Source organism: Staurois parvus, unplaced genomic scaffold (assembly GCF_062004578.1).
Source record: "Staurois parvus isolate SC_StPar_1 unplaced genomic scaffold, SC_StPar_1.0 ptg000177l, whole genome shotgun sequence".
NCBI classification, from domain to species: Eukaryota; Metazoa; Chordata; class Amphibia; order Anura; family Ranidae; genus Staurois; species Staurois parvus.
In genome coordinates, this window is record NW_028317973.1 from 3,114,213 (window position 1) to 3,141,938 (window position 27,726).

Sequence of the window (27,726 nt, forward strand, 5' to 3'; positions counted from 1 at the left end):
TCCATTAAGGGCCTGGTCACAGTGTCTGCTGGTCCAACCCTCTCTCCGCCACCCTGGCAAAATGTATGCTTCTGTGCCAACTACTCACTGTATTCCACCCTAAGAAAGTTCTGATCCTGGATCCTACCCAGGTGGATGATGTCACTGCCTCCCCCCATTCACTACACCCACACTGGTCAGTCAAAATTGATATACAGTGGTCATGCTACCCAGTTCTTTCATAGCCTGTCTGCAGGGAAACATCAATGAGAGGAGCTGTTGCCAGTCACGTGTTTGAAAAAAACAGCCCTTGGAATACATTGGAAAAATGTATATTTAATATCAAATACATTTCTTAAATCTTCATACAAATATGTATTTGAACTCAAATATTTATTATTTTTGTGCAAAAATGTGGTGTAGGCTATCTAGGGGGAGGTTCTGCCGATCACAGCCTGTTTCACATTCCTTCTGCCTGTGTCTATTGTTTGTATGTGCTTAGAATAACAGGGAGGTGAAGCCTCCCTCAATCAACATGTAATATCCAACCCCTATTGTGTTTAGCTGTTTAGTGTGCATGGAGAAGGAGGGAGGGAGTAGGCTGTCATTTATCTGGAATGTCTATGCCCACATGTGTGACTCTATAGTCATGTGGACTGCACAGATAAGAAAAAGGAGGAAATTAATAGCTTAGAAGGAACATTGGAGCATTTTCAGTAGATGTGTCAAAGGTTGGTCTACACAATTTCATGCTGCAGTGGGTACACAGACAAGGAGGGAGGGACAGTGAACAGTAGGATCAACCAGGGTTTTTGCAGAACACAGAGAATGAATCCCATAGTGACTGTGAACGGAATGTTTAATGTCACTTTAAGCATTATCATATCAAAGTGGTCATATGCTCTGCCATACCTGAAAGTCCTACTCTGTTAGGGCAAAGGGGAGGCAGCAAGGGAGCATGGATGGGAGAATATATCTTTCTGGGGGGCCAGGAGGCTTTTAGGAGGCACTCTCAGTTTGTCTTTAATAAGCAGGGGACAGTATCTCTTTAACTGCCTCCCACCCACCATAGAAGGAAATGACGGGGGGGGGGCGGCGGTTCTCTTGTTCTGGGAGGAAGTCATATGATATCCTCCCACTCTAGCTGTGCAGGTGTGCCCCCAGGGGCACGCGGCGCGGCGATCAGTGGTGTACTGTGTTCCCTGGGACACAGCGGATCACAGATCATAGTAATGACCCAATGACACAGGCTCTATCATGTGATCAGCTGTGTCCAATCACAGATGATCACATGTAAATAGGAAATGCCGGGTATCGGCAGTCCTCTCCTCATGCTGACAGCGTGTGAGGAGAGGAGAGCCGGTAAGCAGCATTCTTCAGAAGGGACATCTACACTGATCATCAGTGCCCTGATCATCAGTGTAGCTCCATCAGTGCTGCCTTTCAGTGCCCATAATTTCCACCTGTCAGGGCCCATCAATGCCACATACCAGTGCCCATCAGTGCACATCAATGCCACATATCAGAGCTGCCTTTCAGTGCTGCCTATCAGTACCAGTCAGTGCTGCCTACCAGTGCCAGTTAGTGATGCCTATTAGTGCCGCCTACCAGTGTCCATCAGTGCCGCCTTTCAGTGCTACCTAACAGTTCCAATCAGTGCTGCCTATCAGTGTCATATATGAGTGCTGCCTTTCAGTGCCCACCAGTGATGCCTATCAATGCCCACCAGTGATACCTGTCAATGCCCATCAGTGCCGCCTATCCGTGCCTCCTCATCAGTGTCGCCTATCAGTGCAGCCTATCAGTGCCTATCACTGCAGCCTCATTAGCGCACATCAGTGAAGGAAAAAAATGACTTATTTACAAATTTTATAACAGAAACTAAGAAATTGTTTTTTTTTTATGTATTTTTTAGTTTGTTTAGCAAAAAATAAAAACCCCAATGTTGATTAAATACCACCAAAAGAAAGCCCTATCTGTCTCAAAAAAATGATAAACATTTTGTTTGGGTACAATGTTGCATGACTGTGCAATTGTCATTCAAAAAGCGACAGCGCTGAAAGCTGAAAATTGGCCTGGACAGGAAGGGGGTACAAGTGCCCTGTAGGCAAGTGGTTAAATGAAATTCAGAAGCATGGTTTTAGAATTTCTTTGGTCAGAAAAGCTGAAAAAAGTTATCTGACATCTACAAAAAGTACAGCTTAAAAAAAATGGCAGTGACCTTTTCAAGTTGGGTTTTTAGACTGAAATGATTTGCTCTTCAAACAGCACTTGGGGGAGGTATTAAGACTACAACAAAATCTCCCTTGTCTACTGCATTATCTCCACCTACCTATTTAATTTCAATATTGCACTGTTAATTTGTCTCAGCTGAAGAAGCACAAAAGAAAGTCAACAATTTCCTTGCAGATGCAAGGGCTTATTTCTGCGACAAATGTATTTTCTCCCCGAGGTCGTGCTGTGATTTTATGGCCAGTTACGCTTTCTGTTGTCGCATGAGCCAGCTTCTGAAGGTCAAATGTTTCTATTCCCCAAGCTTTTGTCAGATCAAATTAATTGTGTCCACTGAATGGCTAGGAGAAGTCAAGCGATATTATCAGAAACTGATTTAGAAATACGAGATTATTACCACCTGGATTATAAATGTATATACGGCAAAAAAAGTAACAGTAAAGACTAGTTTCAAACTAAAAAACCAACTTGCTAACAATACATTAAAGATTTATAATGGGCTACATTGGTAACACTTTTATGTACCCCATGCACCTATAGAACATTCATTAACATTATAAAAAATAAAGACGGAAACCATCTGAAACTGATATATTACAGACTCTATAGTTTTCATAATATATACAGTAGCAATTAAGATCTCAGCTGAAATTGTAAGCTTTATTCTACCTAGCAATAATACATAGAAACCGGTTTCAGTTTTCTTAACATTTTTCAGAGATCTGGATACAATGAAGGAGTGCAATAAGCGTAACTGTATAATCACCCTAAATGTCAGATCATTTAATTTATACAAATTTACATACCAATTTGTTTGCCACAAGGGACAGGCATTTATACTGGTCCCACAGATTAAAATCTTACAATTAATTTAAAAGGTAACTCCACTTTCAAGGGAAAAAAAATAGCAAATACATTTTTTTTATAACATACAATGGCTACACAAGCCATATTGTAATTTAATATTATTAACAATTACCTTTCCTTTTCAAACTGCAGCACTATAAATAGTAAACTCAATGCAATATGGCAACCTGGAGGTGTCCTGTGCACAGTTGGTATACAGAACTCCCCAGAAATGTCATCTCTTGTTTGTGTGAAGACCTCTGCACTAAAGTACATATTAAACAGATTTTAGGCATCCTCTGCAACAAAAATGTCACTTTTGGTGAGATACTCCCTAAGGACTAATCACTTCTAAAGCGATGCAGACAGTACAACGTTTCTCATCAGAACATAGAAAGGGCATCAGCTTGTAGGCAGGTTGCTTACATTAGGCAGTTAGATGGTGGCTGGTCCAGACAGGGGAAGGGGTTAAACTATTCTGGTACTGTTTTCGGGCTTTATAGACCTAGCCTACTTGCCTTGTGAAGTATATATAAGGGGGGAAGGTTGGGTACCGAGGTCACTCTCTTCTTTTTTGGCTTCTGGAAATGCTGTGTCACAGCATTGCAGAGGCACACCCAAAGACACCGGCTTAACAGAGAATCGCCACACTATGGACTTTCACCAGTAATGGACTTACACCTAAAGAGGTATGCCTGGGCAGCCACAAACTAGCATAGTGAGTTAGGGACAGATGTATTGAACTGTGATGTTTGTGTTATGCACTTGTACTAAAAAGCTCAGTAAAGTTTGTTAACTAATTATCATAAGGGTATGCGCTAAAAATACATATATATACACAAATATCACCGTATATTAAGTGTCCAAAATAAATATATTGAGTGTCCCAAAAAATAAATAAATTAGTGTCCAAAACAAATTATCTTCTGTGACTTCATAACACTGTGAAAAATCCACCACCAAATGAATTAAATAAACTCACCAGAGCTATATGCTGATCAAGTTATAGACCAGCAATAGTTCTGGGAATTGGTGAGTGTGTGCACAGACAGAAAGGTACCCCATGTGCAGGGTGAGTGACCCCACCCACTGATTGGCATAGCTCATACACCCCGGGATCAGAACTGTCCTCATTGAGCACAAGAACTAAATACACCACTGTCTCCTACAATTCTGCAATCCCCTTGTCTTGACCCTGGTGATAATTAAAATAGAGCTGTGTTCTCCAATGAACGAACAAGGAATTTGCGTTCTTAGAAGGGGGTCAGAAGCTCATATAGTTCTCACAGTACTGGGTTTTTATATGTGTATGTAAAGCCTTATTTGCTTTCTTTGGTCTGTTTAATAAACCATTCAAAGCATTTTGCAATACGTGTACTACAATTGTATAAAAATACATGTTGCTCCTGCCAGAAATCTTGTAAGCTGTTAACTGTGCACTCTGTCTGTGCTAACTATTATCATTCAGAAATGTTATCAGCTATTCCTGAGGACTACAAAACACTCTCCCTCTATATAATGGAGAAGAAGAAAATGGGGGGGGGGGTTCTGTAGTCCCTTACTAGCGAGATAACGCTACTTTTCCATATACACAGTACAATGAGTAAGTGATGTCACCCTACGTCAGGAAAACAAAATAAGAAAAAGGGCCTGAAAAAAAAAGAAAACAAATGCAGCCATCACATCTAGTTACTCATAAGCTGCATTATATTGCATTTTTATTCCTGTGTTTACCTACACTTTGAGATAACTTTGAGATAATTGAAAAACCATTTACACATATGTTATGAGTTCAGGATTTACATTTGTGTCAAAAATCTCAATTTGACAAAGGCAAACACACAAAATCCAGTCTCCAGGATCCAAGGCCAGGAGATGATATAAAGGGAAAAGAGCCTGAAAAAATGATTGCTTTCACCATATCTAAGGTCTTGTAAGCCGCCATTTCACATTCTTATTTTTGATTTTGATTTATATATGTTATAATAGAAACAAAGACAAGTGACGGCCAAAAAAGACCAAGTGGTCCATCAAGTCTGTCCGTTAATTTAAACATGTTTTTCTATTTTTTTCTAACTTTTTTCTTTGAGTGGAGATCTGTGTTTGTCCCGAGTATGTTTGAAGCCATTTACTGTTGACTGACTTGCCTCAAGTTTTACCATCATAAATAATTCTAGGTTTAAACACTAGAGTTAGGGTGCATCCACATGGGCGATTAGCACGCACTGCGATTTCCAGTGCCAAGAATCTCTTGGCACAGCCACCCAATTACCTGTGTTTTGTATGCGTCCAACCATGTTCACCGCAGGTAATTGTTGGCTAGGTGAACAATCACGTATAGCTGCGGTGGGCATCAGCCTGTCATTGCATTGTATGAGCTTCGCGACCAGGGGTGGACTGACAACTCATGGGGCCCCCGGGCAATAGGGGATCATGGGGCCCCCGTGTCCTTGCCCACACTCAAAAATGCCTATAAAAAAGGTACCAGGGGCATTTCATGGAGGCCCCTACTGACCCTGGGCCCTCGGGCAATGCCCGAGTGCTCGAATGGTCAGTCCGCCCCTGTTCGCAACTGCATCTATTCACACACACCTGTTATTTCAGACGCAGGAATCCCCAGATTCTTACCACTGGAGATTGCAGGGTGTGTTGATAGCCTGTGTGAATGGACCCTAAGGACAACATATCCTTCTTGTTCTGTTAATATTCCTTGTGTTCGGTGCTTTGTATAGTATTATCAGGAAGGCCAGATGTTTATTCTCTTTCCTCTTGGAATGTTGCAAGATCAATCTCAGTTGTGACTATAGTTTTCCTTTAATGAGATGCAGTTGTCTTAACAGGATGTCAAATTGTGCCTGCTCATTTGTGCTGGTTTTTCTCACCACACTGACTATTAATCAATGCTACATAGACTCTTTTTCACTGCTCATAACCTGCTATGCTTGGAAGAAGCTTCAAACATTTGTTCAGATTGGGGAGCTTTCACTGCTCCTTTGCTACTTGATTTCACAAGGCCCACCAACATAAGTCTGTGTCGGCTGACTGTTTTATGAATGTTTTACGGATGTAAGTTCAGTAATTATCTTATGCTCTTATAGTCCTTTTAGCAATAAAAAGAGTCTCCCAGTCTTACTGAGATCTTTCTCTGCAGAATTATATAGAAAACTGCCCTGACAGTATTAAAGGTCTATGTGAGAATACAAACATACATACTCACCTCCCTGCTGTAGCATCAGTGTGATGCTACAGCTGTCCCTCTCTTGCTCTAAGCCAGTGGTTCTTAACCTGGGTTCGATCGAACCCCAGGGGTTCAGTGAGTCAGTCTCGTGGGTTCGGCAGAGGTGAAGACCCACACCCGACTCATATGATTCGTGCAGTAAATATTCATTATTATGTTTTTGTTTTTGTGTGAAAATCATGTTTTAATGGTTTTGTTCTTTGTTCTTAACGGTTTTGTTCATTTTGTGCACCTATGTATAAATATATACCTATGTTTTGAATTTTAAAAATCATATTTTATTTTTCCAATTAAGAAGGGTTCGGTGAATGCGCATATGAAACTGGTGAGGTTCAGTACCTCCAACAAGGTTAAGAACCACTGCTCTAAGCCCAAGAACTGAGCGATCTTGGTCAGCTCTGAGCACAGAGTGGTGATTGTCAGTGTTCTGCCCCTAAAAGCATACTACAAAAAAAACCACAAAAAAAAAACACAAAAAAACCGGTGGAACGAGTGAACATACACAGTTTTGAATTTGTCAAGAAGCAAATGATCAGCTCCCTGATCATTTGCTACTTAAAGAATAAGTTCATGTTTGGAACATGTTACATGTTCCATCTGTATTTAGGATAGCACATGTAACATGTTTCAGCTGCTGTCTGCTCTCTCCCAGATCCTCCCCTTCCCTGTGAGAGTGAGCAGGGGTTCTTCTCCCCACACCCGCCATCACAATTTCAAAACACACGGCCATTTTGGCGAGATGTAACCAGACTTATTAAACATCTCACTTCCGTGGATATACAGGATAACTAGGTGGCCTGCCTGCCCATCGGGAAGTACAAGGCCTCACTCACTGTTCAGCTCTTGTGAATGCTGTGAAGGAATGCGTTCATTCTTGCTGGAGAGATCCTAACCCGCCTGTGAAGTCTCTCTGGTTCACTAAAGTGAACAAGCTTAGGGATATGGGAGACCTCACGACCACCTTGCGTAACACAGAAGAATAATTCACCAACCCTTGGAGACCCTGGCAGTATTTTGTCTACACTGAGGATTACCTTAATGAGTTTGTGCATTCTGAATGATTTCTCTTTTTCTTGTATCCTCTCTGGGAGAGGATCTCTGCCTCTCTTCCCCCACTTACTCATTCCCTCTGTGGTCCATTTGCTCTCTCCCTTCCCATTTTCTTATTCCATCCCTTTCTCACATATTTGTTTTTCTCCCCTTTCATTGTCCACTTCCACTGTTCTCCTACTCTATTCCCGGACCCTCTCCTCCTTAGTCCCTTCCTTGTGCTCCTGTCCCACCCCTTTCTTTAATAATCTCTTCTTGGTCTAATCCTTAGTGACCTTGATTATCCTGGCAATGCCTTGCTATGTTATTTAGATCACTATGGCGTGTGCAGGGGCAGACTGACCATTTGGAAACTCGGGCACTGCCCGAGGGCCCGGGGTCAGTAGGGGGCCCCATGAGATGCCCCTGGTACCTTTTTCATAGGCTTTTTTGAGTTTGGGCAAGGACACAGGGGCCCCATGATCCCCTATTGCCTGGGGGCCCCATGAGTTGTCAGTCTGCCCCTAGCCGTGTGTAATACAATTTAATCTCGGCATATGCAAATTCCTGGCAAGTTCTACGTAGAAATGTTTTTCTATATCATGTCCCTGGCTTTTTGTCCTCTATGTTCTCAATTACCCTTCAATCCATTGGTATGCATCAATACCATTTCTGGATTGGATCAATACCATTTCTGGAAACTATGTATTTTCCGTGGCATTGTTTTGACCCACTTTTCCTTGATTCGTTCATGGTTATCTACACTGCATAATTTTCTCTTAGTCTTTGTATGATGTATCTGTTTTTTGATAATCGATAAAGGAATTACAAAAATATGAAAACAGCATGGCCATGCGGTGCCCACACAGCCGCATCATTCATTCACAGAGTTCTGTGAATGACTACATTTATGGTTGACTGCTTGTAGTTCTCACTGAACTATGATGGTGAGCGCTCTTGTAGTTCATTGATACTTCCTGCCACTCAGTAACTGTCTGCCCATATGGGAGATATGGGCAGACAGCACACTGAGAGTCTGCAGGAGCCTGGTATTACACCTGTGATCTGCTGATTACAGGTTGCAGTGTAAAAATATAATAAATGTACTTTTTTTTTACCTGCAAAAAGCGCATTTATTATTTTTTTGTAAGAGGTGAACTTAGCCTTTAATTCTTTTTCTACGTATGTTTCGTCTATTCCCTAGCCAGACTCACCAGTTGTGCTTATTGAATCTCAGTTTCAAAATTCCTGTCCTGCCATTTGCCTAACAGAGAGTTCCCATTTCTCAATAATAAATGCAGATAGTTTTATATATGCCATATTTAGTGAACATTTTTTAGTTACAGCTTCAAGTTCTAATTTGTTTTACCATTTTCAGATTTTATTAGTAAATACCCTGTATTTTACTAAATATTTCCCAAAGTTTATATAGAAGACCAGCTATTATAAAACAACACCATGTGTTGACTAGTACATAAAGTCAATACAAAAGACCCATATACATACCATAGGTATTTACAGACTATACATAGAACATCAACCAATACTTGTAAGATTATTTATATTTAACATATTACTTTCATGGCTATAAGATCGTATAAAGATGTTGAAATTTCTCTAACATCTTAGAGCTGTGGCTTCTCTATTTCTTGGCAGTTGTGCCATTTCAAGCACATCTGTGGTAGAGGAAGATGCAGAGTTGAAGGGAAGATAAACCATATGAATAGACAGATTTACTGGAAAGAGAGGCATTTATGTGGACCATTTCAGCACCTGCAGCAGGACCTATGAAAACGTTGCTTTCATATTCATTTTGTAATACACATTTGACCTTCAATCATAAATACAAATACAGTCTTAAATACAAATCTTTAGATTATTCCTGTGGATGATGGATGCCATATGCATAACATTTTATTTGTTAAACAGTTATGCCAAGTCGTATAAGCAGAAGCTATTAATGTTATAACTTCATTAAAATAACCAATTATAATAATGTGACTAGGTCCTAATTAATCATAATGAATGTTCCTTAGACAGCAGACTAAAACACAATTAGTAGATACTTACAAAGACTTCAATTGTGCAAGGTACAGAGCTGTTCAGTGATGGTACCCCAGAGTCTTTGGCCATAACCGTCAAAGTAATGATACCATTAGGGATTTGTTCATAATCCAGGGGTCGAACCACAGTAATAACTAAAAAAAAGGGTAGAAATTTGACAGAAATAAGAATTATTTATACAATATAGAAATTGTGATTTTGGTAATTCAAAGTGTGTCCTTATATATGTTTTTCTTATGCGAATAGTGGCTTTCAAGCACAACAATCAATTGTAATTTGAAAAGCAACTTTAGTAAAACTCAAATTGCACTTGGAAGATGTGTAAAGTGCTCTGCAAAGTTCCATTATCACCCCCACTGCTCAGCTGGGTTGTGCTTTAGGAAAACAAAACTGGATATAGATTGTGAGTGCTGAAGCAAAGATAGGAAATCCTGTCTGAGCTCCAAGACTTTCCTCCAGTCTCATGGGACAGGATTGAGCCAATCACCAAGTACTAGTGCTGTCACAAAACAGGAACGGGAGTACATCATTTCTCTCCCATATCCTTTATTTCAAGGAGCAGAAGAGAGCAGCAAGAAGCAATGGGAAGGAGTCTAGGTACTGCTGGAGATTGTTTGGTGGCTTTTTCCTGCATTATTATTATTATTATAATACAGGATTTTTATAGCCCCAACAGTTTGTGCAGCACTTTACAACATGAGGTTAGACAGTACAGTTACAATCCAATTTAATAAAGTAGGAATCAGGGGGCCCTGCTCGTTAGAGCGTACAATATAAGAGGGAGGGTCAACTGATACAAAAGGTAATAACTAGGGATGCACTGATACTCCTTTTTTATCGGCAAGTACGAGTACTGATACTTCCAGTCAAGTACTTGCCGATACTGTGCGGTGTGATTTTCGCTAATGGACGCAAACTGCACGGAAAAGAATAGTATGTGATTTGAACAGGAATGAGATTCCTGTCCAAATCACATGCGGTTTCCCCACTACTTCTGTGTGAACTCAGGCTTGTCATAGCCCGAGTTCACACAAGAGCAGTATAGAAACCTCCCTGCAGGCATCCCATGCTGAGTGTCAGTGGTAGGAGAGGAGAGAAAGTGTCGGGGACTTGAAATCCCCATAGGTTTCTTTCCTCTCCTTGCAGCGAAGACAGTACGGACTAGATGTCATCTGATTGGTCAGCTGTCCATTAATGAAAATCATACCACAAAGTATCGGTTAGGGTATCGGTAGTATTTTCATGAGTACTCATGAAAATGCTCAGTATCGGCACTGATACTGGTATCGGTGCATCCCCAGTAATAACTGTGGGGGATGAGCTGATGGAAAAAAATACAGTTGTTAGGAGGGGGTGGGATAAGCTTCTCTGAAAAGAGGGGTTTTCAGGAAAGCCTAAAAGTGGACAGAATTCAAATACATGAAAGTAGGTGCTACTACCTCCCAGTGTTATAATTTGGCTTTATCACAGGTGCTCTAACAGGGGCAGCCAACTCCTCATCCACACGATTTCTATAAGCAAAGAAAAGCCAGCACTCTGGAGTAAACTCTGCAAACTTGTTTTTTCTGCAGGTTAACAGATGACAGCCACAAATGTCAAAGTGTTTCAGCCAAACTGGCCTTATTCATGACTAACACATACTCTAAAAACACTGCTTAAAGAATGCACATTGATTAAGGGTGTAATTAAAAACACAAGTTCAATACACTTCATACACACAGACTCATTGGTACAACATATAACAAAAAGGAATGCCACTGAATCAGGAAAAGCCTGCAAAGGGTTAAAGCCTGTATGATGCTAACTCTTTACTTGTATGCATCACAAAAGGACACAGTAGACGTAATGCAGATAAATCTCACAAATGCATGCTAAAACAGTGCTGTGTAAAGGGAAATATAAATGTAATATCAAATTGAGGGAAATTAAAATATAAATATGAAATATGTACCAAATATGAAAAAATAAAATTAATAAAACGCATGCATCTACTGTGTCTTTTTGTGATGCATGTAAGGGTTAAAATCATACCGACTTTAACCCTTTGTAGGCTTTCCCTGATCCAGTGGGCTTCCCCTTTGTTATATGTTTTACCAGTTTGTTTGTTTGTGTAAAGGATATTGAACTCATATGGTTTTAATTACACACTAATTAAATGTGCACTCTTTAAGCAGTGTTGAATGTTGAGCATCAATAAGACCAGTTTGGCTGAAATGCGTTGACTTTTGTGGCTGCCATCTGTTACCCACACAAGATTGTCCACTTTTAAGCAAAGAAAAGCTGTCATTCTGCTGTAAATTCTGCAGAGTAGCAGATAGACAGAATGGGGTAGGGAGTGCCATAGGATGGGAGATGCTTAGAAGAAGTCCTGAAGGTGAGCATGGGAGGAGGTGGCAAGGGTGCTAGAGAGCAGGAGGCCTTGGTAGGAATGAAACAGAACAATGTGGTTGGTATTTTGAGGCTATATTAGTGGTGTAGCTGTAGTGAAGTTGTGGATGGCTTTGTAAACTGTTGTTAATATTTTGAATATAATTCATTGGGTGAATGGAAGCCATTGAAGGGATTGTCAGAGAGGAGTAGCAGACACTGAATGGTTGGCAAGATGGATGAGTCTGGCAGCAGCTTTTATGATGGGCTGAAGGGGGGATAGCGTATGTAAAGGTATGCCAATCAGGAGGGAGTTGCAGTAGTCGAGGCAAGAGATGACAAGGGAGTGAATTAGAAGCTTTGCAGTGTCATTGGTTAGGAAGAGACATATTTTGGCAATGTTTTGAAGGCTGAGGTGGCACGCTTTGGGCAGCGATTACATGTAGGTTGGAAAAGGAAAGTTCAGGGTCTAGAATAACACTTAGCACCCTGGCATGCGGGGGCGAGTTTTTAGTTGTGTCATCAATTTTCACAGAGAAGTCAGGGGAAGGGGCATGTAGGAGAGGAAATATTTTGAGCTCGGTCTTGGATAGATTGAGTTTGAGGAAGTGGTGTGACATCCATACTGATAAGTCTGTTAGTAAATTAGTGATGCGTGTGGAGACTGATGGAGTGAGCTTAGGGATAGTGAGATAATTTTAGGTGTTATTAGCGTAGCAATCTAAAGGTTTACTAGACATCATGGACTGTCTCAGTGAAAGAATTAGAGAACTATAGTAAGCTCGAAAGAGCAGGGCCCTCGAACCCCTCGTGTAGTGTATTGTTACTGTCTTGTCTCATGTTCTGTCCCCCTTGCTACTGTACAGCACTGAGCATACCCATTGGCGCTATATAAATACTGTATAATAATATAGTATATCTCCTAGATTGTAAGCTCCAAGGAGCAGGGCCCTCCTATCCCTCTTGTTTTGAACTGTATTGTCTCCCATATATTGTAAAGCGCTGAGCAAACTGTTGGTGCTATATAAATCCTGCATAATAATAATATAGGAGAAAAAGAAAAGAAGATAAAAAGAAAGATAAAGATAATAACAGTGAGATAACGACTGAGATTGAGACATAGGGGTCTAAAGGTTACCACATACGATATGAAGGTCATTTGATTCATTTTTCAGAAATATTGCATGAGATAATAAAAGAGTCAATTCATCAAAGTAAAATATCAAATGTTAGATAAATACCGCACATTTGTTAAAATAGTGAGATAAGTACTGCAAAAAAATTAGATAAATCATTAGTCAATTCATTTAAAAACACACATTCGTTATTTATCACCAGGTGTTTGCTGGTGGTATTTTAGAAATATACAAAAAAACTATTAGAGGAACTCTGCACTGGCCAGAAAGTGAAAAGTATACAATGTATCAGTGTAAAAATGTTCTCCTTAGGAATTAAAATGAATTGTAACATTTCATTAGAGGGAGATCATTTTGTGAATGAAAGCACACTACAATGTTACAATGTTTCACAGTATTGCTGGGTGCATTCTGGTGCAACGTTAGCCTGCAAAAAAAAAAAATCGAGAACAAACACCACCAAAAATAACTCAAAATGTAAGTGCTAAATATCGCAAAAGATAAATATTTAACGCATTTGATAATAAATAACACATGTTTTTTAGTGAATTGACTACTTTTGAAACAAATACCGCATTCGTTATTTTAACTCAAAAATTTATGTGGTATTTATCTCTTAGTGAATTGACCCCACAGGGAGCAGGGCCTTCACTGCTTACCCTTGCCTTACTATCTATGGGCCAGGAGATTTGCTTTTTTTTTTTAAGTCACTCTAACTCAGTGTTTCTCAACTCCAGTCCTCATGGACCCCCAACAGGTCATGTTTTCAGGATTTCCCTCAGATGAAACAGCTGTGGTAATTACTAAGGCAGTGAAACTGATCAAATCACCTGTGCAAAATAATGGAAATCCTGAAAACATGACCTGTTGGGGGTCCATGAGGACTGGAGTTGAGAAACACTGCTCTAACTAAATCTAAGAGAACCAAGCCTGAGGTTTGAGCACCCCTTTAAGAACTAATACACAAACAACTGAGGAATGCTCAAAGTACAACATAAACCCTACATGTCTTTTCTGCAAATTAAACAAATAACATAAACAATATGTTAATATTGCTATTAAGACTGTCTACAATGGTGGCTAGGCTGATCCCTTTGTGACTTCACGAAAAAAAAAAAAAACAGTAAAAACTTAGATATATGTAAAGCTGCCATTTATCATCACTCACCTCCATAGCTTTCAGAAACTGAGATGTCAAAGTAGCTGCGGAAAGCTGAAGCTTCAGTAATTGTGTAAGTAATTTGGTTGTTTGGTGGAGAGTCTTCATCAGTTGCCTTCATAAAAGCAAATAAACAAATATTCAGTATCATATGTTGAAAAAAAAAATCATATATCTGTTAGGTTGTCAGCAGGGTCACCAGAAATAGTGTAGAAGATTTCCCCTCTACTGGTGACAACCCAAAATTTGGGATTATCTTTCATTTTCACTCTCATGAATACTGGTAAACAGAACAAAAAGGAGTATTTAACAAGGTCACAGACAGCAACAAAAAAACTGACAGGTGTTCTAATCCCTCTCCACCCTATCTAAAAAAAAAATAAATATACTTTTAATATTTTTCATTCGGTTGTTTTTTTTTATAAGGACCTGTTCAAAAGTTTGTTTCAGTGCATTATCGTAGATGTGTTAATGTAATTTTGAATAGGCTGTCAACACGATTTAGTTACCAGTTCCATTTTTGTAATGCAGCACACCACAACACATCTCATGTGATCTAGTATATTGCATCCTGGGTTTGTTGCCAGCTACTATATATTTGTTGGGTTATTGTTATAAAAGAGTTAGAGTATTACTAAACCCCGGACCCTGCATTCAATATATTTGGTCTCCCACAGTACATACTACATGGAAATGCAATTATTTTAGTAAATATAAACTGCTAAATACCTTTTCTTATCAGCAGTTAGAACAGTCTTTTGAATTCTCTCAGTGTCCAGCAGAGCACTGGTTAAAGCTTGTAGGAGGAGTTTTCTATTCTAGAAGGATGCAGGACCCCTGACCTCTATCTAGACAGCACTGATCGGCCCTGTGCTGATCACATGCGCTCTCCCAAGAAAAAAAAAAACCTCTCTAGTAGTACACACCAAACTGAGAATGTGCAGAGTGTCTTCACACAATATGTCTTATCAGGAGATGAGAGGGGGACATTGAAAGAACGGGAGGATCAGAGAAGACAGGATCAAACAGCCTTTGTACACAATGCAGAAGATTAACCATTTAGGTTCCACAGTGAGTATATCAAGCATGCTTTACTGCATATACAGACCATATACAGGCGGACTGCCAACTCATGGGGCCCCCGGGCAATAGGAGATCATGGGACCCCTGTGTCCTTGTCCAAACTCAAAAAATTCTATGAAAAAGGTACCAGGGGCATCTCATGGGGCCCCCTACTGACCCCGGGCACTGCCGAGTTTCCAAATGGTCAGTCCTCCCGATACAGACTGATTTTACTATTGTGGGTTTAGTAACATTTTAACATAAAGAAAAGTCTAGGATAATGTATAGATAGTTGGTAATAGCTCTTCTTTTCCTTCAAAAAATGTTAGGATATTTGCCATTTAATACAAAACAACAAAAGAGTTGCATTTAGCAACAATATACCATTTGCTTGTGTTAGTCTTTGATGTTAAAATCACCTCGCATGTAGTGAACCAGAGAGGTTCTTTGTGACTCGCAATCCAGGTGTGTGATCGGTAAGATGACATAGTAAGGAATTTATTCGATATCTCTGGGACTGACCCAGCTAGAATCTTATTTTTCTAACAATGTCCTCAGTAGCTGAATACTCCAGTGCCTTTTCTGAAAACAGGAGGCTCATATTGTGCCTGGAAACTATGAAACAACAGGTCACATTTGGCAGAGAAATTTTACCAATTGAACCTTTGTGTGTAGTTGATGAGAAGCAGTTTGCTCCTAACTACTATCACTAATTCTAGGGGATTAATATGCATAAAAGGTTTAACTGAGCTATTAGATCCTGCTGTGAATAATCAACAGACTTAGCCAAATCATCAGTCTTGGCCAAAAAAACAAAAAATCTGATGTGAGAAAAAAAAAGAAAAACCAGCCAATACATAAATAGAACAGAGAAGAATGTACTTCTCACCCTAAGTTTAATTACTGTGACCACAGACGGTTCGTTCTCTCGGATTGCTCCTAGATATGTATCTTTCTGAAACGTAGGGATGTTGTCATTGATATCCAGTACGTTGATGCGCACACGACCAGTTGTCTCCTCACCACCACCATCCCTTGCGATCACTGTGAGGGTGTAGCGCTGGGTGGTCTCAAAGTCTAGCCGGGCAATCAGCATTAGTACACCTGTGTCCTTGTCAAGTGAAAACCTGAAAAACAAACAGAGCTTGAAAGAGGAATGTAATGTTTAAAAACCCACAACAAGTAGTTTTTATTAAAAGACCATAGCATTGTATTCTTGGTTGGTGCCATTGCAGTTCCGAAAAACAAAGTTATCCAGTTATTGTTTGAAAGTAAGCAGACACATTGGGGTTTATTTACTAAAGCTGGAGAGTGCAAAATCAGACTCACTTCTGCATAGAAACCAATCAGCTTCCAGGTTTCATTGCCAAAGCTTCATTGAACAAGCTGAGGTTAGAAGCTGATTGGTTTCTATGCAGAAGGGAGTCTGATTTTGGACTCTCCAGCTTTAGTAAATAAACCCCATTATTTCAGTTATAGTAGGCAATGGCTACCTTCTTGCTATTCAAAGTACTTGTAAAGTCAAGGGAAAAATCTTCATTTTATTTATCATAACACCAACCCGAAGCTGTGAAATAAAGGCCTCTCACACTGTAACACATATCTGCTACACTTTTTGCCATGCTGCTGCATACAGTGCCACAGACAACAACTTTTGTGTAATGTTTACTGGTAGTTTTCCCAAATATGTTAATTGTTTTTAGGAATTTTTCATGCTAAATCCACACTAACAAGAGAATACATAGTATACACAAGTTGGTATATCATAAATGCAAAAAATGCTGCAGTAAAGCTAAGAGTTAACTATAGGTATCTCCACCCTGCTTTCTGCTTCTGTCATGTTCTCTGTGTAGCACCCTCCTAGCCAGCTAGGAGGAGCTAGACTCTAATTGTTAGCTAGGAAGGCTGAATAGCTGCCGGGGTGTGATAGCTAGCAGTGGTCAAATTGTGATAAAAGCGGAGAGGCTCTGCAAACCAGCCCTCTGGAATTTCCCCCCGCTCTAGAACTTTGGAGAAGGTCTAGTAGCAGTGGGAGGATTTCAGGAGTGGATGGTCTGTATTTTTGGAGGATCCTGGCCAATCCCCAACAGAAGGCTTGACAAAGGGCCAGGACAGCCATTAAGAGTAACTGAGCCTGCTCAGCAGCAGGGAGCTGGAGGAGGAGAGTTCAGATGGAAAATGGAGACGTGAAGCTGGAGAGAGGAGCCTGGGAGAGGTACCTAGATGGGAGAGGGGCTCACCTCCAGGTAGGAGGACCTTGCAAGGAATAAAACTCGAACTTCAAATCACTGTTTTGCAAATACCTACATATTACAGTAAAGTATGCTCTGTTTATACACCGCTCATCATTGCCTGTAGCAACTGGGGAGGGTTGCAGCACTTGAGTGGACTACCAATGCTAGGTCACACCTCTGTGCTCTATTGACAATTTTCATGCCTGCTATAGTCAATGTTTGCTATGAGTTCATGCTTGTCATTGCCCGGAATGGCCTGCAATCCAGTGGATTACAACTGCTCAGCTGCCCTGCATCACTTGAGCCCAGTGACTCTCTTTTCACCACAATGTTCAGCAGGCGGTGCGTCCTATACCTTGCTGTTACCTGTAGCAGCCACTGTGGACCATCATTTCTACAACTGTTACTGACACCCAGTCATCCAATGATGGCTGAAGCCAAGTGTCCTGTCCTTGCCAACCAACTGCCGAAGTGTTACTGCCAGGATTCAGCCATATCAATGCCTGCAATTCAGCGTACTCCCGCCTGGTGGGGCAGAAGTTGACACCAGCACGAGAAAGTTCCTATATGGCAGCCTGGCTGGTGCCAAAGAGTCACGAGGAGGGGTGCGGCCACACCCATACATCCACCCAGTACACCTAGCCCTGGTGGACACCGGGTACGCCTGGAGCATAGTAGCTGCTTTGCTCTAGGACTCATGGATGGGATGGAGTGTCTGCTGTTTTCTGAATGCAGGCATCCGACCATCCTGATTGGAGCATGGATCAGGTGTGGCACTATGAGGTGCCATTGACCAGGCTGCTGCCCAGCGATCTGGCACCGTGCACATATAAGGCCAACCTACATACAGGACTGTGTTCTACAAAGCAGGAGCGAAGAAATGTCAGAGGATGTCTTGATTTGGAGCTTCCAAAAGGGGTAGAATCTCAGGATTGTGAGTCTCCTGCACTGCAATATATTAATGCCTGTTATCATCTGCTATTTGTGGGACTTGGCAGGGGAACTAAAATAAAACTAAGTGTAGAAAAACTTACGATTAGGTGTTGCATCACATATTTTTTAATGGGAGACCATATTTCTACTTTAAGTACTTATAATTTAGGCTGAAATATTTTGGAAGTATGGCAAATTCCAGTAATATCCTGTAGTTAACCAATGTGTCAGATTTAACTGAAAAATGCACCTACACCTTGATTTCTATCTGTGGGTTCAAACTTTACACAGGACAATCTTGATTCCCAATATCTGACAGATGCTGAAAAGGAGATTTTTAGCACACAGGAGAGGAGTAAATGTAATGTGATGTTCCAAGATGACAAAGGACAACGATGACACTTGCTAGAAGATAGCATTTTGGTTTATGTCTACAGTGTTGAGCAGTACTACAGACAGAAAGAAGTCTCCTTTTGAGTGATGTACAGTGATAAGTATCCTTTGTTTACAACAAACACATTTATGTATTTTTTATAAGGTATGCTTTGAAAACTTTATGCATGCTGTCAGCAAAACCTTCTACATGTTGTAATTTATAATCTTTATTACCTGTGTTTTTTTAAACCCTTATCAGAATGCCTTTTTGTTATCATTCTCAGATGTCTGCAAAAAGCATAAGTACATTGTGGTTGTCTGTTTCTCTTTCACTGTGCCAGAAGAATATTATTACAGAGTTTTCAGCTGGCCATGCACTGATAGAAATTCAGGCAGTTCAGCTAGGACCAGCCGAATTTCAATCAGGTTTTGGCTGTTCATACTCTTCAGAAGGAGCATGATGGAAAACGTTTGTCCATCAGCTGATTATTGAATTCTACCAGCCAGTGGCGTAACTACAGAGGTTGCAGGGGTCACATTTGTGACTTGGTCACACGCTCCAGGTATTCCATGCAGTCCACCAGTACAATGGATAGAAGGGGCGGCAGGGTCAGCAGATAGAGGAACTGATCCCCTCCATTTTCCTCCTGAAGCTGCTGAAAGCCTGCCTCTCTTCCACTCCCTTCAGCAGGCAGTCAGCGGCTGCAGGAGGAAAATATGCCGCCCCTGCTGTCCCTCCTCTTTCTGCTCTCCCCAGGCCCCTGTGGGCTCTTCTGCCCCCTCATCCCCCTGCAGTGCTTCCCTCCTCTCCTCTTCCCCCTTCCTTTTCTGAATGGACAGAGTCAGTGATCAGTACCAATCACTGACTGTTCATTCATAACTGAAGCATAGTAAACTGTGCTTACTATTCTTCATTTTGTGAACAGGAATACGGAGCTATTCCTGTGCATTCATTCTGTGCAGCTGAGGCTGCAGATATGGAGAATTAGGGCTGTGCACTCAATTTCCTTTCTTTGTCTCAAAGGTTTAACATCAGAGGTCTGTTTAGACCCCTGAAATTTCACCAAAGCCCTCCAATGGGGCTCCTAAAAAAATTGTAAAAATAGTAAAATGAAAACTATAAAACAAAAAATAATAACATGAAAAAATAATACAAACAGAAATACAATAAAAAAAAAAATAACAGAAAAAAATACTGACACCAGTGGTGGAACTACTAGGGTCACAAAAGTCACCTTTGTGACTGGACCCTGGCAGTCCACTATCCAGCACAGAGGGAAGGGCCCTGGCTGGGAGTCACTGGGGGGATCTTCATAGTTTCTTGCACTGGGGCCCTGAAGGTTCTAGTTGTACAGCTGCAGGTCCCACTGTCAGAATACAATGTCTTGGTGGGGGAGGGGGGATTCCTACATCTATCTCCCTTCTGTGGATAGAGGAATATTTTAGTTTTTTTTTTCCTGGCAGACTGAATGGAAAAAAAAATGTGTATGGCCAGTTTTAGGAAAACTACTTTTACTTGGTGTCTGCTATCAACAATCTGAGACTTGATGTGTTTTTCTCCCAACACCTCAGTGTGACCATGGTTGGACATGGCACAGTAAAGGTTCACTGCCTGTGCACATCTATCCACATGCATACTTCAGTTCACCTTTCTACTGGCACACACCCTCTCGGGTACAGGCATGTGGATATACAAAGCCTACACATGTACTTTAAGCAGTTAAAATAAGTCAGCACAGATCTACACCATAGTGAGGTAATGAACGGTAAATAAGTACATAGATATCTGTTGGTTAAGTGGTTAATAATAATAATAAAAAAATGTGTTTTTATACATCTGCAAATGTGGTCTAAGCACAGTATGATTAAAAGATTTTGGGTTGTTTTATTTTTTTTTTGACAAACAATTTTTTTCCATATTGTTTATTAAAGAACTCAGAGCATACAGCGGGTACAAACATCACCTGAGAGCAGAAATGCATAGAGTAGATGACAAAGTGTATGCAACAGATAGTGAATTACGGAACATTATTAGAACATTATAAATGGTAAAAGGTAGAGGAAGGCACAACTGGTCTCAGTTCCCCAAGCAACTTATTGGAGTCGCAACACTGGCAGAAGTATTGATCTGAAGCATCGGTTTCCTTATCAAGGCCAATGAAGGGGCAGAGGCGTAGGAAAAGCATAATGGCAGTATTTATGGTGATCGCAGGAAGATGCATATAGAGGCAAATAATGCGTAGCCCCTTGTGTTATGTTGTAGAGGTAACTCAAAAGTAGTTGTCAGCGTCTATGTGATAGATAAGGGGAAGAAGAGTCGGCATGGTTGGAGAACAAATAAATGAAGTGTTCTTGCAGGTAGGCAATGAATCCGAGAATACTGAAGAGGAAAAATGAAAAAAAGCTCTGAGTAGGATAGGGAATAAGTAGGGAGAGAGAAGAAGAGAGAAAGAGAGAAAAAAAAAAAGGGGCGGGAAGTGGAACTAGGGAGGAAGGGGTAGAAAGGGGGAAGGGGAGGAGGGGGGTTAATAGCAGAAAAAGGGAATAATAGGAAGGGGGGAGGGGAAGGTAGAAGGGCGAATAAGGTACCTTCACTGAAAAACTGTCAGGGGAAAATATGTGCATGTACAAAAAGGAGTCCTCAAAAGAGGCTAAAGGTGAGCGTATGCAGACATAAATCAATATAACGCTCCCGGCACTGAGGGGTAGCAATATCAGGGGTCCCCTATACACTTGTCAGGGAACAAGGAGCTAACAGAGCCCTCAGGGTATGTCAGGGCTTGAGAAGTATTCAAAATCAGTCAGTCAGCCAGGCCCAGGAGAGACCGGTATTCAGGAGTCGTGCGGAAATGTGTCCAGCAGGACCAAGTGTGAGAAAATTTGGTAGGATTATCTAAAGATGAGGCAATCAACTCTTCCATTTCCGCAATCTTGTCAATGCACAGGAACCAATCTCTTAGTGTGGGTGGGTGGATCTCCAAAGCACTGGCAGTATGGGTTGTTTTATATTTAACTTGACTATCATTAAACTTTATAAAAGGGCAGGGGCAACTGAAGAGGATGAAAACATCAGCTTGCAGAGTAAACTGTAGGTATGGTTGATGGAGATAAACAGTGACTAAATTTGCCTTATATGTGAGGATCATATATTGGCTGTTTCTGCCCCTTCATATTAAATTGAGCTCAGGTGTCCATGGATAATTGGCCAAATGTATCCATAAGAATGTAAGACTGGCCACAGACAATGAGATATCTTCGACACTTCCAGAGAAATACTTGCCTCGTCTCACATGGTATATACAGAGATGCTTACCTGATACCAAGGGCAGTGTACCAGCACAATCTACCTGTACAATAACAAGCATTACCGAATGCCCAAGCACTTGGTTATTGCTCTTTGAGTTCTCACATGGCCCAATAACCATAAGGGACACTAGAAATCGGGAGTATCACTTGCCTTTAAAAAGCTGTTTAAGGCAAGCTTAAGACTGACTGAATTAAAGATAAGTGTGTTGGAAGCTGTGTTGGGTTTTATTTCTTCAAAAATGTGATGTTCTTACCTGTCAGGATCATCACTGAAGTAATAATTTACTTTTCCATACGTTCCAACATCATTGTCTGTAGCCTAGAGAAAGAGAGGAACATTCATTCAATGTATTTAATTATTTAGACTTTTGGTAATGATAAAAGAACCATTTATATGCCAATTCATAGTGAAGTGGCTGTTTGTTCATACTAGAGGAGTGGACTTTACGATTTAAAAGATAACTGTACCTTCCCATAACACACAGTAATACTTGATGCCTGGGCTCTTTTAGCAAAAGTAACTCACCCTCCCTTGCTCCAGTTGCATACTTACCCAAACCCATAGTCTTCCACAATCCTTAGGCTGGCCATAGATTTCGATCAGTCAGCAGGCTAATGGAAAAAAAACTGAATGGATTTCCCCTTCCACACAAGCGAAGTGGATAGAGGAATCTTTCCCGCTGCATTATTGTATTCTGAAAGTGGGGCTCCTCTACTGTCAGAATACACTGATCAGCACTGCATCTGTTGGCCGCAGTAGTGTTCAAGGAAAAATTACAAACAAGCCAGTTTGAGAAAAGTCCATTATTAGATCGGCTTCTCTGGAATGGCCATTGATGGATCGAAATTCAGCTGGCTCAGCAGGGAATGGCTGAATTTCGAACCATCTTTGGACAGCTTTACATTTCTCTGTTGATTTATTCTTTCTGCTGGCCCCTGCTTATGCAGTCAATTACCTGGATAGCAGAGCTACGGCCTGTTGTAACGTTTCTACTAGGCACACCTATGCAGTCAGTCCCCATAGATTTTAAATAGAAATTTATGGGGACTGATTGCATACGTGTGCCTAGTAGAAAAGTTACAACACAGGCTGTAGCTCTGCTATCCAGATAATTATGCATCTGGGATGGTGAGGTTTTTTTTTTTCATTTCTTCATATACGCAAACCTACCTTTTAGGTCTGATAGATATAATTTTGAACTGTTTTGTTATATCTGTTTGATATGTTTGCTAAAAAATACAATTTGATTCTGCAAGAAATTGAATGTGCTGGTAACTTCCAATGTAATTTGTTGTTATCAGTTAGTAATGTTCTCAGCTCACTTAGTAAACTACAGAACAACAACCCATTCCAAAAACCATGAAGAGAAGTAGGGGAGGTGTTCAGTAGTACTGTTGCAGGGTGATGAAACTCTTACTCCAGAGAAACAATATGAGTGAGTGTTGTCACCCCAGTAAAAAGAAAGAAATACAACTAATAAAAAAAATAATAACGCACCCAGAACATCTAAGATCTTCTAAACCACCCCCCAATTTTGTTATTTTATTTTTGGACTTAGATTAACTTCAGGGGGGAGCTAGGCAGGAAGAACAACTGAACATTATATGAAAATATAGTATTCCTTTTACAGGTTTCACTTGCTTATTTCCTAAAGACCCCAGTTTTCTTCCGTATCAGAAACACTATAATAGCTGTGTAGGGTAGCTGTATGCTGCCTACTCTAAGAATTCCGCTTGTCACATTTTTAAATGCTCCTAAGGGTTATTGGATATCACCGGTCTGTGTTACAAAAAATCTACATTGGTGGTTGATGAGCGATGAACCCTTCATCCCCTGCTTCTGCACAAACTGATGCAAGCTGGCAGTAGATGCAAAGGTGTACCTGGTTGTTGGCAGGCTAATTTAAGTGCAACTGAACATGCTTGTTCCTTTCTGCCATATAACTACATTTTTAAAGAAAGAAGCAAATGAAAGGAGGCATGTATATGATCGCTATGGGCAAGTTGTCTGGTTTTCTTTATTCCACTGAGAATAAATTATCCCAGGGGTGCTCTATCACATAACTGAGTAATATTATGCCAAGTTTTTTTTCTTGGTGGTGGAGGTAAAATACACTTGTTTTAGTAAAACTTTAGTCAAACAGCTAAAAACACATTTGAATTTCACCTATATAAATGTTTCTCTGTCAAAGAATTTGTGATTGCATCCAACCAGTATTCTGATCCAGGTACCCCTACCAGGCAGCTCAGCCAGGTCCCAGTACGCTCTGCAGCCTATATTTTCTAGGACCTATGACTACAGAACACTGATTAGGTCATCCCATTGTTCTCTCCAGTAAAGTCCCAGTTGGTACCAGGGACTGACCATTTGGAAACTCCGGCACTGCCCGAGGGCCCGGGGCCAGTAGGGGGCCCCATGAGATGCCCCTGGTACCTTTTACATAGGCTTTTTTGAGTTTGGGCAAGGACACAGGGGCCCCATGATCCTCTATTGCACGGGGGCCCCATGAGTTGTCAGTCCTCCACCCCTGGTTGGTACATTAATAGCAATGTGCAAAATAACAGAGCTTTTTGGGATTCTGCTGTCTAGTGACATAGAACATAGTGCTATGTCTATGTACATTTCTGTCTTTTAATGCCTAATAATACATCACTAAACAAAACTGTTTTTACATATGCCTTGAGTTGGACCTTTATTATATGTGTGCCTCTGTTCATTGACTAAAGCAGACCAATAGATAATATTTAATCTATATAAAGAAAAGGTGCAGCGCTAGATGTAAGTATAACTAAACATATTAAAACAACATGCTGAATGGACATATAATAGACATAAAATCGCAATAAAATCAAGTGCAAAATAGTGAATTACAGTGGGTGAATTAAAATGAGTGAATGTCCCAAAATGATTCAAACGCCCACATGGGGAACCAATAGATCCAATTGAAGTGCGTGAAGACGGAAATCTGGTGTATCACACAGTGGATAATGGGTATAAAGAATGCACACTCACCTCACCCTCACAACACACCAGTTCCCGCCCCTCTTTCCCTTGCCTGGATTATGAGGTTGTGTGGCAAGAGAAGAAGGGGCAGGAACTGGTGTGTTGTGAGGGAGAGGTTCAAAACAAGTCTCAAATTCATCAGCTCCAATAGCTGCCTCATCATCCGGGACCTCTTATGCTGAGTTGTTCAGAAACCGGTTTAGAGGGATCACAGTCGGTGACACAGTGTTAAGGCCTTTTGGAGTATCTACCCTGGATGAAATTGGATGGTGCATTACTCTGACCCTGTTCTGGCAGTAGATGACCACTACCTGATGAGAGAGGATATCTTATATGCGCAATTTTGATGCACTTCTGGTGAGTGCGCATTCTTTATACCCATTACCCACTGTGTGATACACCGGATTTCCGTCTTCACGCACTTCAATTGGATCTATTGGTTCCCCATGTGGGCGTTTGAATCATTTTGGGACATTCACTCATTTTAAATTCACCCAGTGTAATTCACTATTTTGCACTTGATTTTATTGCGATTTTATGTCTATTATATGACCATTCAGCATGTTGTTTTAATATGTTTAGTTATATTTACATCTAGCGCTGCACCTTTTCTTTATATAGATTGATTGGAAGGTTTGTCCTTGGTTGCCTTTTTGGTGTTCTAGCGGCTATTTTCTGTAGTCTCAGATAGCGCTCGCTTACTATTTCTCTACAGATAATATTTAATATCATATATACTGGACATTTTATCATATATAAAAAAAATTAAACATTTCAGAAGAGTTTAAGAGGCTGTTAGGCTTTGTAGGACTGATTTGTAGTTAGCTAATGTATGCAATCTAGAAGAAAAGTGTGTAGTGAATCAATTACTAATTTTACTTACACAATAATCACAATTGTGCCAGGTACGGCCAAGGGAGAAAGGCTTTCAATAAGTCACTGAAGCATACTTCACCAGTAAATGAGCATAACAATGTGTTGCAGTCATGAAGCAGTAAATGGGCTATGAATACATTGTTTAATGAGGGATTTTTCAGTAGTCTATCCAAGAGACGTTTGCCATGAAGAATATATTCAAATTATCTTTGTTACATGGTATGTATGTATATATATATATATACACATATACATACATACATACACACACACACAGTATATATACATATACATACACACACCATATCATAGTCCCAAGGGTAGCCACCACACACTACACAGGTGAATGCCCAGGTGCTCATCCACAAATAAATCTGTACAAATCCAAAGCAGGTACAGAAGCACTCACGGGTCTTGCAGCAGAGATAATTCAAAGCTGAAGCTTTTAATTGTTGTATGTTACCTTTTATAAAAAAAAGTCTTGTTTCTGTATATTTTCTATTTGTGTTAAACTTTGTATCTTATTAAACCTATTAGATCTTTTTTTCTAAATCTCCCTAATTACAACCAATAAAATAAATATATGCATTTAAATCTGCTATCAGGTTAAGAACACACACACACACACTGCTCAAAAAAATTAAAGCAACACTTTTTAATCAGAGTATAGCATTAAGTCAATTAAACTCCTGGTATATTGATCTGGTCAGTTAAGCAGCAGAGGGGGTTGTTATTCAGTTTAAGTGGGTTTGGTGTTAATGAAATTAACAACAGGTGCACTAGATGGGCAGCAATGAGATGACCCCCAAAACGGGAATGGTTTTACAGGTGGAGGCCACTGACATTTTTTTCCCTACTCATCTTTTCTGACTGTTTTTCACTAGTTTTGCATTTGGCTAGGGTCAGTGTCACTACTGGTAGCATGGAGTGATACTTGGACCCTACAGAGGTTGCACAGGCAGTCCACCTCTTCCAGGATGGCACATCAATACGTGCCATTACCAGAAGGTTTGCTGTGTCTACCAGTACAGTCTCAAGAGAATGGAGATTTCAGGAGACAGGCAGTTACTCTAGGAAAGCTGTACAGGGCTGTAAAAGGTCATTAACCCATCAACAGGACTGGTATCTGCTCCTTTGTGCAAGGAGGAACAGGATGAGCACTGCCAGAGCCCTAAAAATGACCTCCAGCAGGCCACTGGTGTGAATATCTCTGACCAAACAATCAAAAACAGACTTCATGGGGGTGGCCTGAGGGCCCGACGTCCTCTCGTGGGCCCTGTGCTCACTGCCGACACCATAGAGCTCGATTGGCATTTGCCATTGAACACCAGAATTAGCAGGTCCAACACTGGCGCCCTGTGCTTTTCACAGATGAGAGCAGGTTCACCCTGAGCACATGTGACAGACGTGAAAGGGTCTGGAGAAGCTGTGGAGAATGTTATGCTTCCTGTAGCATCGGTCATCATGATCCATTTGGTGGTGGGTCAGTGATGGTCTGGGAGGCATATCCATGGAGGGAAGCACAGACCTCTACAGGATAGACAATGGCACCCTGACTGCAATTAGGTATCAGGATGAAATCCTTGGACCCATTGTCTGATCCTACGCTAGTGCAGTGGGTCCTGTGTTCCTCCTGGTGCACGAGAATGCCCAGCCAAATGTGGCGAGAGTATGCAGATGAAGGAATTGATACCATTGAATGGCCCCCACGCTTGCCTGACCTAAATCCAATAGAACATCTTTGGGATATCATGGTTTGGTCCATCCAACGCTGCCAGGTTGCACCTCAGTCTGCCCAGGAGCTCAGTGATACCCTGCTCCAGATCTGGGAGGAAATACCCCAGGACACCATCCTTTGTTTCATTAGAAGCATGCCCTGACCGTGT

The 27,726-nt window shown here is 40.8% G+C and overlaps 1 protein-coding gene across 3 annotated transcripts in view; it reads right to left on the reverse strand.

Moving 5' to 3' along the window:
- CDH23 (cadherin related 23) overlaps positions 1 to 27,726 on the reverse strand; it is a 1,300,862-nt gene that overhangs the window by 458,704 nt on the left and 814,432 nt on the right. For all 3 annotated transcript variants that reach the window (XM_089677099.1, XM_089677097.1, XM_089677098.1), the window contains exons 14-17: positions 22,215 to 22,279; positions 16,002 to 16,239; positions 14,060 to 14,165; positions 9,395 to 9,522 (exon numbers count right to left, since the gene is read on the reverse strand). In XM_089677099.1, coding sequence (XP_089533225.1) covers positions 9,395 to 9,522; positions 14,060 to 14,165; positions 16,002 to 16,239; positions 22,215 to 22,279 — 537 coding nt within the window. The remainder of the gene's footprint in view (positions 1 to 9,394; positions 9,523 to 14,059; positions 14,166 to 16,001; positions 16,240 to 22,214; positions 22,280 to 27,726) is intronic.